Consider the following 14,359-nt stretch of genomic DNA (forward strand, 5'->3'; position numbering starts at 1 on the left):
ATTTTTACTTTTATTTAGCAAGGAGGACCCATTCAGTTGAAAAATTAAAGTATTCATTAAAAAAACAAATTTACTGACCTGAAGCTCTTAAATGGTAGTGTGCATACACATATTTGCTGTTTTATATAATATATAAAAAAATATATATATAAAAAAAATATTTATATTAGCAAAGCGCTATACAAAGCAGTGCTTATGTAATTTGAATTTCCACTCTAAACTTCATTCCACATGTCCACAAGTGGGCCAGAGAATATTTTGTCTGGGCATGTTTGCGGTTATAAGAGGTTTATGAATTTTATTATGTGTAATGATTAAAAGTAGCTTCCTAAAGCTAAGGGGATCAAGATTACTGATGAACAGTGTCTTCACGTTGTTTTTGCCTTCTCTTTCTTTCTGATTACTCTGTCAAGGTCAGTTAGCCCACTGGAAAATTACATAGACATGCCTTTTTAGCATTAAACTATGCAAGTTATTTTCCCAGCCAGTTAGCTGCAAAAATGTCTTCCTGAAGCAGCAATCCTTTTGTATAATATGAATTTGAGGTTAAAAATTAAAAGAGGAAAAAAGTTAAAGTATGTGCTTCTTGTCTGTGCATTAGCACTTATGCTAATTCTTAGTTATTCTCAGTGACTGTTAATGTGATGTTATGCAGTTGCTACGATGTTTTCTAGAGCATTTCCAAATGTTTGGTCCAATTCAAATAATCCCACACACCAAGTCTGTATTATAATAATTGTCATTTCTTGGGTCCCTCCTCCAGTGTAAATCTGTGTGTGTTTTGTCTGTATTTATCATACACCATTGGAAAATTGTTAGTCTAGTTACTTAGAAATGTGAACATCTCCTCATTATGCTTAATGTCTCTTGAAAGCCTATAGAAAGAGGAAGACAGAGCAAGCGCAAGGTTGTGACATAAAAGACCATCCTCTGAAACAAAAGCTGTGAAACCAGACCCTTAACACCAGATACCGATGATAACGAGCAATCTAATCATTGTTTTGGAATTGAGATGTGAGTCCAGAGAGGAGCCATTCTTGTTTATTAAACTCTAATGAGGTCTATGAGGGTTTACGCAATAATGAGCTTGCTATCATTTGATTACAATTATGACTAAGGAGGGTCACATAATTAGATGTTATGATATTATGGCAGTTATAAAACAAGAAATAGTCAGTTGCTAATCAATATAACAGTCTCACAAATGCCATATATTGCAGCCCTTTTATGTGTTTGGACAGTCCCGCTTGAGCATCCAAGGGTTCACTGCTTTCCTCAAGGGCACAGCATTTATAACTCACAGATCATCCCTCATATGATTCAAACCTACCAGTTGTGATGTTTAACCACACTTTCACACCATCCCATTATGTTTTGATACAGAAACAGTGGATCTGTAGAGTAAGTTAAGTTATTCACAGCTAGCTGAGTTGGCTGGCTTATTTCTTTTTTCTTTTTTTTCAAATTTGTCAAAAGAAGTGACAAAAAGAAATTACTTCATAATGGAAAAGTACCTACTTTGTCACCTAATTGTGAAAAGATGGAAGTTTTATCAGCTTTGCACACGTCACAGATGTAAGTAGTTGTTACAGTAAATTTAAATGTTTTCATTGCGGCTCAAGTGACTTAGCAGGCATTTATTGCTTGCCAGGTTACTCACAACAGATTATTTTTCCATTCTGAAGTGTGTTTAGTAATAACGACTTTGTAGTGGAGTGTAGGTCTCTCTCTCTCTCTCTCTCTCTCTCGCTCTCTCTCTCTCTCTCTCTCTTTGTGGTTTTATGGATCCATGTAGAACCAGGGTTAACCTAAGCTCCAATCTGCATTTGTTCAGTGAATCAGGGGTGTTCTGAGTCAGGCTGACTAAATATCATCTGAGAATATCTAGGACACCACTTTAACAGTCCATATCTGAGTTTGTTGGTTTGTGTATGTGAGAGGGAGTGAGTGAGTACTGTCATTTAATCATTCAACATGGTGGCTGGTTGTTATGTCTTTTGCCCTATAGATGACCACATGCAGAGACGCCTTGTCTTTCATCCGTCTTCTGGTTGATGTTCACCAGGGTTATGCGCTTTTCGGTTGAATTTGATTTGTTATTCTAGCTCAGTTGAATTTGATTTGAAGCTGTGTTTGCTTATTTATATAATATAATTAATATAAATTAATTTATGTGCTTAATACATGGGACAGTCAGCCAGAATAGTCCTTTTGTGTAGTAGTAACTTTTGTTTCATATAGTTTTCAAAGCACATTGCAGTTTCAAAGTCTGACCATCTTGTGTAATTGATGTTGTAGAACAAAACTTCAAAGTCCTACCATGTTATAATAACCACTGACGTTGTCACTCATACATTTTGAACTGGTTTTCTAAAAACCCAATAGGAATTCCTGAGGAAGCCTATTGCCTTGTCCTACAACTTAATGTCATGACTGAATTTCGCTATAGTTTTGCGTCATCCTCCAGCTGTGAGCTGACAGGACAGAGTGTTTCAGAGGAACTTGTGAATGTCTGATGTTGCTCGGAGAACAGGAATGAAACACTTTTTCACTCAACTGAACAAAGCCATGGGATGTTACGCAGACTCCGAAAGAACTCGGAGCTAGCGGCTGTAGCTCTAGACGTCTGTTTGTCATGTGGAGTGAGTTTGGAAATCACAGCTTTATTGTGTAATATGAGCTAAAAAGTCAGATTAGTTTGGGTTCACAGCAGAGTTTCCACTTGAAGAAAATGGGTTGAATGGAAAAGAGGTTTTGTTTTACGGACATTTTGAATTGATGAAAATGCCGGTCAAATATCGCCTCTTAGCCTGTCTCCAGTTTTCCTCAACTTGATAATGTAACTTCAAAAATGACAATCAGGTCGGATAGAATGCAACATATTATTATTATTAGCCTAATTTTCAAATAGACAGAAAAAAATATGAATGTTCGATTGGCGTCAATCAACACAATTTTTTTTTTACTATGGTTTCACACACATTGAAACATTGAGGCACGGATGTACCGAATGCAAATAAATAAAACACCTCCAGTTAACTAGCGGATCATTCATTTAGTTGTCTATTTATTAAATAAGAGATCTAGTGCTAAAATATGTTGTTTTAACGCGCTGCGCAGGTTGCGCAATCTTCACTCGGACGCGCGTTTTAATCTATCGCCTTTGCAGAGACTCTCTATTCATTCCATTCATTCTGTTGAAATCACAAAATAAAATGTACACAAATGTGTCCCTGCTTGATATATGTTCCCTGATGTTCCTGATTCACCACCGACTGTCGCGTCTGGCCAAATCTTTTAAAGCTAGCCTGAGCCTGGCCATATATGAAACGTCTCACTCAATCGTTCGTTGTTTAGGTCTATATTACAGCTGTTTTAGGCATGCACTTGCTTTATTTGAAATGCAGCATGCGACGTTGTTTAATAACTTTAAAACGGTAGAGCCTGTTCTTTTATAACATAGCCTAAGGTCGGTGTATTTTTGCTTTATACATTTTAGGCTTATTCTCAAATTCATATTATGTTGGGGAGCGAGCAATTTTAATCGAACAGTTTGACCGGAGAGATTTAATTTTGTCTGACATTACATTTTTTTCCTGACAACGGAAACCCTGGTTCACAGTTTGCTTTGAAGTGGGACAGATTTTCGCGTTGATCACTAACTGTTTAGTCTGGGAAGCAAGTCTATCATTGTTATCAGACATGAGTCAAACCTGTGTGTGTGGCACTGGTGGAGGGCTGGCCCGTTCAGGGTCACACTCGGGTAATGGATGCGCAGTCATCCGCTCTCATTTTCCCTGGCACGCTGGCGGATATCAGGAACAGATGCCTTGGCACCAAGCCCAGGGTAAATAAAGGAAGGAGGCCATCAAATCTGACTCCAGACACTGTACAATATGATGGATAACTTGGTCAGAGAGATTTATCTAATGAGACAGACATGACAGTGCTTGTTTTTGTGATTACAGTCTCCATATTGGGGGCCAAATAATGTTCCTACAGAATTTAGTTAGAATAGCAGCAAATTGAAAATCATGAAAACAGATTTCCCAGGTCAATCTACAGGAGATCTACTATCTTCTCATTTTTGCAGAGTATAAAATATAGATGGATGGATAGATTGATTGATTTGTTCTGGTTGTTACATCTTTTAATAATTTTTATTGCTTTGTGCGTGCATATTCATGTTTACCAATAATATTTAGTCCTAAAAGTGAGATATGGAGAAGTGGCTATGTTTTGCAAAAGTATTTTTTGAGACAAATCTAACTCGTAAATAAAAAAGGCTCCATAACATCATGTGTAAAGCCTCAGTTGATGCTAAGTGGGTACTTCTGAAAAAAATCATATCTTAAAATATTTCAAAGGGTGGTTCCCGAACTAAAACCGATGGATTAAAAAAAAATCCACTGCAATAAGAATGCAATACAAATGCTCAGTAAAATATTATGTGTGAATTTATGCATTTTGACTATGTAATTATACAATATTACTATGAATTATGATAAGAATAATTTTCATTGAATTACAGGTCCTTCTCAAAAAATTAGTATATTGTACAAATTTAAAAGAATGTTTTCTGTTAAAAAATATAAGAAGAAAAAAAAACGTTTTACTATACAGCCTGAAAGTGGTGGGGATGTAAGAGAGTGGCGCAATGCAAAAGAGCTGCAGGAATGGAGGATGGTGAGAAGGAACATAACAGTCAGAAAGTGAAAAGAGAACATACTGACCCACTTTCATCAAAGAGGTTGGGAGAGATGAAAGGGTGACGGTGGTAAAGTTTTCTTTGGGATTTCATACTGTACCATCTCTTTTACAACCTCTACAGTGTGGCTTCGTTTATGACTTAAAGCTCAGCTGTAACGTTCTTGTTTCCTGTGCAAAGTCCTGTTATTTCACACAGATGGATGGTTGTGGTGAAGAGTGATAAGTAATGGTGAATTGATTGCAGAAATCCTTTCTGCATCTATGACCAGACTTTCACAATGATCTCTGACCCTTTGAACTTTCTGAAAACTCATCCAAACTGACTATGTTGTCCATTTGTTAATCGTTATAGAGTTCATTATGTTATTTGTTTTATCTGTGGCCTCCTCAGTAATATATCCACTGGCTGGCTTATAAAGACGGACTAAGATTTATAGTAATGTTGATAACTCCTTCTCTATCGGTCTCTCTACAGGCAGGAGGTTCAGGAGAACTGTGTTCGCTGGCGAAAGAAGTTCTCCTTTGTGTGTAAGATGAGTGCCATTCCTGCCACGGGGGTCCTTGACCCCTGTATTTGCAGAGTGTCTGTGCGTAAGGTTAGTCTCTCTCACACACACACACACACACACACACACACACAGATCTTATCTTAGACCAGTAACACATTCAACAATAACTTTTCAGCTATGCAAAAATAATAATAATGTCTCATTTTAATCTAAAGTAATGATTATTTTCAAAGCACTTTTAGAAGGTGTGGTTGTAGACACTTTTGGCCCTGTGGACTATGGTTTCATGGTTTATTTCATAGACAGCATTTTGTTGGCCAAATTTACTAATAGCTTGTGCCATCGCAAACCCTCTTTTGCCATTAAAAATAAAAGTAAAACTTCTGTTAGGATTTACTGAAGACATACAGTGAAAAATGTGTGCTGAAAAGGCGTGGACAGTTATTTTTGCGGCATAGGAGTTTCCCTTTCAGATGCAAAATGAGAGGAGAGTATTTAAATGAATCAAGGAAGGTGAATTAATAAGGTTTGTGCTATAGTTAATTGGCTTTATGCACAGCTGCACTACTTCCTGAACTTCAGCCAGCTCCTTTGTTTCCTGTCTGCCATTATTGGACAAACTGATTAATCCAGGTGTGTCTGGTGTGTTATTGTTGTTGTGACTACTGAGGTCAGGCACACCTGAATTAATCAGTTTGTCCTATAGTGGAAGACAGGAAACAAAGGAGCTGGCTGAAGTTCAGGAAGTAGTGCAGCTGTGCATAAAGCCAATTTACTGGTATTTGCACCATTATTTAATGTAAAAAAAAACATGTTTTAACCCATTTTGCACCTGTGTTTTTAGTAGATTACCCACGCTTGATTATCAGCTTGTTTGCGACCCTACACTAATTTGCACTGCTCTTGGTAGATTGTGTTGATTTTTATGGAAATTATCCGGCTGTGTCTGTGTTCTTTAATGTGTGTGTCGTCTTTAGATCATGTGCAAAACTTTCCTCTCCCATCAGCGCTTTTTTTGGAATTGCGCTCTCACGCTAATTTGCCCTGTTTAGTAAATCTGGCCCTATGTATCTTAACACAGTCACAGAAGAACGTTTTCACACTTTTTGCACAATAAAAAATAAGATCCACAATAAAAAATGTGCATCTATCTCATCACATGTATGCCCTTCACTGACACTTTTGTATTTTTTGTAACCAATTTCACTAAGCTGGAAAATACTTTATTTGGGGAAAATTGTTGGTGGTTATTAATACTTTTTTTCTCACTATATATATTGAATTGGTTTATTTATTTCTGTATTTGGTTACATTATCATAGTTTTTAAATACATTTTTTATAATGCACTTATAGGGTAAAACATTACAACTTATACATAAAAGGCATTTGGAGCAAAAATTTAAGATGATTGATTGGATAAAATGTACCCGTGGGTGAAGAAACACTCGTATCCTGATTAACAATCTGAGTGAGTTCTGATGTTTGGTTTGCTCAATACAGTGTATCTACTGTCCCATGGCTCTTATTACCCTTCACTCCCTTTGCCTCATAGCTTCACCGCCAATGGCAAACATATTACATAACAAATAATCTCTTACCTGCTTTCTCTCTCTCTCTCTCTCTTTTTTTTACTCTCAGGAACTTAAAGGTGGAAAGACTTTTTCAAAGGTAAGAGCTTTCTCCTCATCCCTCTCTCTTTTTTTCTTTCTCTCCTTATGATTTTTTTTCTTCCACACATTCTGTCTCTAAGGGATCATCACAGATTTCTTTCTCACGCTGTTCTTTTTTCTCAGGGTTTTGTGTTTATAAATGCATATACACACAAGTATGCATACTGTACTCAAAGACACTCACACCAGGAAATACTGCATAAGCAAATATAAATTGTGTAATGCAGTGGGAGGATAGTTTTAGGCATTTTGTGATCTGGTCTGGACCTGTCATAGACATGTGTTTCCACACCTTGAGAATATCTAAATCACACAGTTATCAGGCATTGCTTGTACCACCCTACATTAATTGTACAATTAATTCAAGCAATTAGTGATAATAGACTATAGATAAAAGGCTGAACACACATTTCTAGTAATTACAGAAAAGTCTGTCACAGGCAGGCCATTTCTCTTGTGTCAACAAACAAAGGATGAGAGACGTTCCCTAAACAAAAGCCCTTAGTGTGTGTATCTATCTATCTATCTATCTATCTATCTATCTATCTATCTATCTATCTATCTATCTATCTATCTATCTATCTATCTATCTATCTATCTATCTATCTATCTATCTATCTATCTATCTATCTATCTAAATAAATCACACTAAGGGCTTTTGTTTAGGGAACGTCTCACATCCTTTGTTTGTTGATGCAAGAGAAGTGATTTATAGTGTGATTTATATATATATATATATATATATATATATATAAAACATGGTGCACTTTAAAGAACTGAACATTGTGATTGCTGGTTAAGGTCATCATGGCCAAATTACTGCAGAGAGAGACATTTATGTTTGTAATGAGTTACAGGAGGATGTTTTGTTTGGGAGTGTGCATCCGTGTCCTCTTCTCTTCATTTACTGATCCCTTACATCCTGAACAGGAGCAGTTTGTCAAAACAGTATGCTGATGCTGCAAAAGTTTGAAATGAGGGAGGTCAAATCTATGAACTGTAACCTGGAATGAGGGAGAAACACAGGAAGGAGGGGGTTGAATATGACCTTTAAACGTACAGTATGTAATTTTTGGCCACCAGGGGTCACTCAATCAAAATAATAACAAAAGACGTACTTTGATGACGTCTGGAAAAAGCGTGGGCTCACGGGAGCTGTTGTCGCTGTCAATGACAACCAGCCCTCTGAGGGAGAGGGAGGGAGTGCGCACTCGAACCAGCAAAGCAATGTTCATTGAAAGATGCGCACTATGTCATTCCCCACATTCCTCACTCATTCTAAGTATTCTGACAATCACATCTTTTCGAACAGAATTTCGAATTTTTTTTCGAATTTCGAATATTTTTATTTATTTATTGTTAATTAAAAGGGACCATGTGCAATTAATAACATAAATGTAAACATTTGATGCATTACACCAACGTTTGCGCTTTACTGAGCTGGGTCCAGCAGCAGAACGTGCAGGCAAAGCGTAATTGTGGTCCATAACTATATAATACAGACTAATATAAATATTACATATAATAGTCTCGGTCAAGTTTGGTGCAGTTGCAAAATTATACTAGCTACTACTTTTTTTTTTCGTTGTCGTTTTCTTTGCTTTTATTGGCGGTGTTCCCCTTTGTGTTTGGCGGTTCCGCAGGAAGTTAGAGAAAATAGGGGAGTCAAAGGTTATATGACGCCATAGACAGGCGACGAAACGGCCCGTGTCTTCGAATTGAACTATACATTTCTCCAGATTTGAAAGTTGGTGGAAACTGTCGGGATAATGTAAGTACATATCTAATAGAAATATAACATAGATACGGTTATTTTTGCTATTTTTAAAGCAGAAAAAATACATATTATGCCTTTAAGATGAAACAAAGGGAACCTTTGCTATGACCGATATTTAAATGCTACAGTACATTGACATGAGTTGAAACGGGTGTAATGAGAGTATATTTGAAATGAGTTAACAGGAATTTGATCAATAACTTAGTAATTGTCAGTCAGAAACAGCACAGAAAATCAGCATTGTCTGGAGTAAACTACATAAACCTTTTAAGGACAGCAGTCATTTCTTAAAAGCAGAAGTGTGCCAGTCAGAGGAAATGTATTGTGCTAAAGGTAGCAGTGAAGAAGCAAATATAGATAAGGAATGGCACACATGTATGCACAGATCTGTGAGAAGATGGGAAAATACCCTAATGTCTCAGTCTCTCCTGCCTTTTGCAGTTTGCAGTCATTTAGCTTTGTTACATAATAGGCAATAGGCTGACCCTCACTTTTTGACTGGGATACTTCACCAAAATCTTTTAATTCTGTTGTTGACTCACCGGTTTCTTTATATATATATATATATATATATATATATATATATATATGTGTGTGTGTGTGTGTGTGTGTGTGTGTGTTTTTATCAGATTCAGCATTTAACATGAAGGTTAAAGGGTTAGTTCACCCAAAAATGAAAGTTCTCTTAGTAATTACTCCCCCTCATGTTATTCCAACCCCGTAAGACTTTTGTTCAATTTCGGAAACACAGATTAAGACCTATTCTACGTGTCCTTGCATTAGTCCCTTTGTCCCTTGCTGTAATATCACACATCATTGATTTTTAAAGGCCAGCTGCTCACGTCCACCAGTTGCTGACTGTGTTGTGTTGGGTATTATTCATCCAATAAAGGAAATGGAAAGAATTATATAAGCTACCGTTATATCATTAACCAAGGTTAATAGAACTTTTCGAAGAACATTTTTTTGAGAACGAAGAGTGAGAGAGAGAGATTGCCGAGGAGTGTATGTAGAAAGTAACAACCATGCTTGCCAGTAGTGTTGGAGAAACCTTTATCAAGTCCGAATCAAAGAGGGATTTGATGCATGACTGACTCTGCCAACTTCACATGCCTGTAGTAGTTATACAAGAGCACTCTTAAGAGTTAACCCTTTCTTTTCATGCTTCCACAGCTTCACGACTTTTTTTACTCTGAACAAAATGTACCCTTAATTAACAATTCCAGAAGATGAAAAAAGGATAAATGGGAAAAACAATGAAGCCCTAGATTTATGTCCTGACTCATTCCTAGTGTCATGATCATAAAGCTAATGGTATAACTATAGGGAGGTTCAGAACTCACTTGAAGGCCTGTTTGGGAGTGTTTAGAGCTTGCTTTTTTGTATGGCTGATGTACTGGTGATAAAATCTTTATTTTGTTTCTCCAGCTGGGCTTTGCTGACCTCAACTTGGCGGAGTTTGCTGGTTCAGGCTCCACGGTTCGCTGCTGTATACTGGAGGGCTACGACACCAAGAACACTCGGCAGGACAACTCTATACTAAAGGTGAGTGTGTTCCTGTTTGTGTACATGCTTGTGAGTATAGGTGTGGGTGCTGGTTGTCTCTTATTTCATTTCAGGAGTGAGACTAGACATGTCCCTTTTTATGGGCCAGCAACACACAGTCAGTCAGACCAAAAGCCCTACCTTTTTCATCTTGAAACACCAGGATCCTCTTTCTCTGCATTCTTCTTAGCCTCTTCTGTGTTAATTTTAAAAGGAGGCAGAAGCGCTGTTCTCACCACAGACAGTGTCATCTAGAGTTGCTTCACTGTGTGGGCAACTTGACTGTTCAAGCCTTCTCATGAGTCCCTGAAATGACAGACTGACTGACTCACTGTCTCTTAGAAATGTCAGCAGGAAAAATGTGAAGGAAAAAGCAACAGATAACACTTAATCATAGATATTTTTGTAATTTTGACTCATGTTAATCTAGATTTATGTATATGTTCCCACAAGCAGTCTGTTTTACTATCAACATTTTTTGTTATGATTTTACATTTTCAACTCTTTTATATTGCCATATCTCTTCCCAGGTTACCATTGGCATGACTCTTCTCTCTGGAGATCCCTGCTTCAAAACGTGAGTGTATTGTATAGTGTAGAGCAACTTTGATTTCTGAAATCTGAATCCGTCTAGTTCAGTAATTTTCTCCCAGAGGCCTCAGAAATTTTCTCAAGCCTCAAGTCGGCTAACAATGATTTCAAATAAGGGAAAACAAGATTTAAAACACACTAAAATACAAATTAAGATACTTTTTAATTTAATTCACTGTCTTCAACCACTGTTTTTATGTGCAGAACCAGTGTCTTGGAAGACCTGGATGTGATTTCTGTACCTTGAAAGTCATGTAAATTCTGTGTCATTTTTATTAAGAATGCACTTGTTTCTACTTACATAAAGCTCTAAAATATTTTATTAGGTAGAAATTGTAAGTAAAAAATATTTATACAAATCCGTATCTTTAATCCTTATCCATTTAAATCACAAATTACTAAAAATGTCATACATTGTGTGGTTAGAAGTGTGATTCCTGAAGAACATTCAGCTCTTGAAAGTTTTGAAGTTCTGAAATTGGAGTTCTGTAGAGTTGAGAACCACTGGTCTAGTTAAAAGTGCATTTTTTATTTTATTTTTTTATCCATGGTCAGTACAGCACCCCTCCTGTATTTTAGGCCATAGAGAGAACACATGCACCTGTTGCTCAGTGGTGACATCTAAAGTTGTCTTTCTCTTCCTCCTCAGGCCTGTGAGCACAGCTAAGACCATTGCCATGGCTGGGCAGGACCCCTCTCTGCAGCTGGACCGCAAGGGAGAGGGCACCGCTGACCACTCTTCTGCAACCCTCGGCGGCGGCAGTCGCCGAACAGTCAAAACCAGACCCTCTGTGAACCACTCGGGTAAGGCCAACGCATCTCTTCTGAAATTGTGGTGAACGTTAACAAGTGATAAAAGCTGTCCATTTGTAATTGCTTTCAAAATGTACAGTTTAAATATTTTATTAGGATTTTGTAAAGACTATCTTGAAATAGATATATTTTGGTGTTCTCAGTCAACCTGAAGCTGTTTGTTCACAGGAGGCCTTCAGCAGGGATTGGAGGAGAACCTGTCCAGTCCAGATGAAGTGTTCCACACGGGACACTCTCGCAACTCGAGCTTTGCCAGCCAACATAGCAAAATCTCAGGTGGGACTCAGGGTACGATCAAAAGAACATCAGGTACAGATTATAGCTGATTACAGTATAAAAAAAACCTTCAATCTAAACTTCTAATCATTTAGACTTATAATTGAATAAAATTTTGAGTATAAATTTTGATATAATACAGGACACAAGAGAAATGTTTGTGTTCTAAAAACAAAACAGAGAGAAATTTTCACTTAAAGGGATACTCCACCCAAAAATGAAAATTCTGTCATCAATTACTCGCCCTCAAGTTGGTGCAAACCTGTATGAGTTTGTTTCTCTGCTGAACACAAAGGAAGATATTTTGATGAACGATTGAAACCAAATAAATATTTGGCACCATTGACTTCCACAGTAGAAAAAAAAAATACGATGGAAGTCAATGGTGCCAAAGTTCTAATCGTTCTTCAAAATATCTTCCTTTGTGTTCTGCAGAAGAAACAAACTCATACAGGTTTGCAACAACTTGAGGCTGAGTAATTGATGACAGAATATTATCATTTTCGGGTGGAGTATCCCTTTAAGGAACGTGAGTTTCCTTTTTTAGTTTTAAATGCATACACTACCGTTTAAAAGTTTGGGGTCTGTTAGATTTTTAAATGTTTTTGAAAGAAGCCTCTTATGCTCCCCCAAGGCTGTAAAAACAGTAACGTCTTGAAAATGTATTACAATTTATTTACAATAACTGTTTTAGTTATAAAACAATAGTCATTTAGTTCTGTGATGGCAAAGCTGAATTTTCAGCATCATTACTCCGGTCTTCAGTGTCACATGATCCTTCAGAAATCATTCATGTTGGTAAACATTCATAAACGTGTTTATTATTATCAATGTTGAAAACAGTTGCTTCTTTTATTTTTGGAAACAGTGATACTTGTTTTCTAAAGATTAATTGATCAATTGAAATAGAAATCTTTTTGTCTTTGTCACTTTTGATCAAAACTATTGATGAAAACAGTGAAAAAGAAATTGTTATTTTCATTGCATTCAATCTAACCATAAATAGATTTAGAGTTTTTTTTTCTTTTACATTGGAGAGTTTTCCTTTTCATTTGTACAATACTAAGTCACCGATGCACTGATTTGTGGGTTGTGTTTGTCCTTCACTCAGGCTACAGCACAGAGCACTCTCACTCCTCTAGCCTGACAGATCTGTCCCAGCACCGGCGGAACACCTCCACCAGCAGCAGCAACACGTCAGGAGGCACGTCTACAACTATCGAGAGCCCCGTAGAGCCGGAGAAAGAGGTGGTCAAACCAGAGAGGCCCCCACGTCCCCCTCGGCCTGCTCTGCCCCCAAACAGACCCTCAAGGTGGGCGGAGTCACTCAAAGTTATTTCATCGTCTTATGTTTAACTGCTCGAGCAAAAATGGGATATAGATGGGATATAAACACAGAGTATAACGTGACTGAGTATACTTGAAAGAAAAGAAGTATCTGTCTATCTACACAGGAGAAAGAAGGACTCTGTGGAGAGCCATCCCACATGGGTGGACGACACACGAATCGATGCAGATGATATTGTGGAGAAGATTGTGCAGAGTCAGAACTTTGCGGATGTCAGCAACAATGAAGGTATGTTGAGAAGCAACAGACAACTCCTCTTTAGCCCATTTATTTGGGTTTAACACTGATACAATACTGATACTACAATACTACTCACTTATGAAAACTTCCCATCTCTGAAGCTCATCATTCTGTCACTCTTTCTCTCACAGACAGCAACTTAACACTTTTTATCAGTAGAGATGGTACCACAGCATTAAGTGGCATCCAGCTTGTAAACAGGTAAATCGGTAATCTTTTATATGCCTTTTTAACTTAGTGTTATAAATGTAGAAAAGTCTAGTAAGAACTGAATTATTCATTTATTGCTTATACTACCATTCAAAAGTTTGGGCTTGGTAAGATTTTTTTTTTTTTTTTTTTCATATTTTTGAAAGAAGGCCTTTATGATCACTAAGGCTGCATTCGTTTGTTGAAAAATACAGTAAAAGCTGTAATGTTGTGAACTATTATTACAATTTAAAATAACTGGTTTCAGCAACATATTTGCACTCAGACAGTTATGCTTCAGTATCATGTGTAATCTGGTTCTTTTGTCCTTTGGCAGGGTGTCTGCGGGTGTTTTTGAACCGGTGGTGATTGAGAGCCATTAGAACACTGAGGCCACAGCCATCACTCTTTCACAAAGCCTTTCACAACATTTCACAATGTTTTTTATTTTTTTTTTAAATGATGGAGAGCGCAAGACTGTACGTCAGAGTAGACAACTAACTTTACAAATTGCTCATCTTGTGGGTCTGACTTATTACAACCATAACACCTTAATCATGCATTACAAATGCTGATGAAAATGGTGGTGGGTACGTTTAAAAAAAAAAAAAGAATTAATAATCGTAAATATTTACAGCGGATTATGAGAATACAAACTACTTGAAATGCCTTAAGAAGTGAGGCACGATG

The 14,359-nt window shown here is 37.1% G+C and overlaps 1 protein-coding gene across 2 annotated transcripts in view; it reads left to right on the top strand.

Moving 5' to 3' along the window:
* eeig1b (estrogen-induced osteoclastogenesis regulator 1b) overlaps positions 1-14,359 on the top strand; it is a 33,537-nt gene extending 19,178 nt beyond the window's left edge. For both annotated transcript variants that reach the window (XM_039659090.2, XM_039659088.2), the window contains exons 4-13: positions 5,186-5,306; positions 6,859-6,888; positions 10,096-10,212; positions 10,743-10,789; positions 11,453-11,607; positions 11,785-11,892; positions 13,004-13,205; positions 13,347-13,468; positions 13,612-13,681; positions 14,007-14,359. In XM_039659090.2, the coding sequence (XP_039515024.1) occupies positions 5,186-5,306; positions 6,859-6,888; positions 10,096-10,212; positions 10,743-10,789; positions 11,453-11,607; positions 11,785-11,892; positions 13,004-13,205; positions 13,347-13,468; positions 13,612-13,681; positions 14,007-14,052 (1,018 nt within the window). In that variant the 3' untranslated portion in view covers positions 14,053-14,359. The remainder of the gene's footprint in view (positions 1-5,185; positions 5,307-6,858; positions 6,889-10,095; positions 10,213-10,742; positions 10,790-11,452; positions 11,608-11,784; positions 11,893-13,003; positions 13,206-13,346; positions 13,469-13,611; positions 13,682-14,006) is intronic.

The sequence above is a fragment of the Pimephales promelas genome, chromosome 4 (genome assembly GCF_988280905.1).
Source record: "Pimephales promelas chromosome 4, fPimPro1.hap1.1, whole genome shotgun sequence".
Lineage (NCBI taxonomy): Eukaryota > Metazoa > Chordata > Actinopteri > Cypriniformes > Leuciscidae > Pimephales > Pimephales promelas.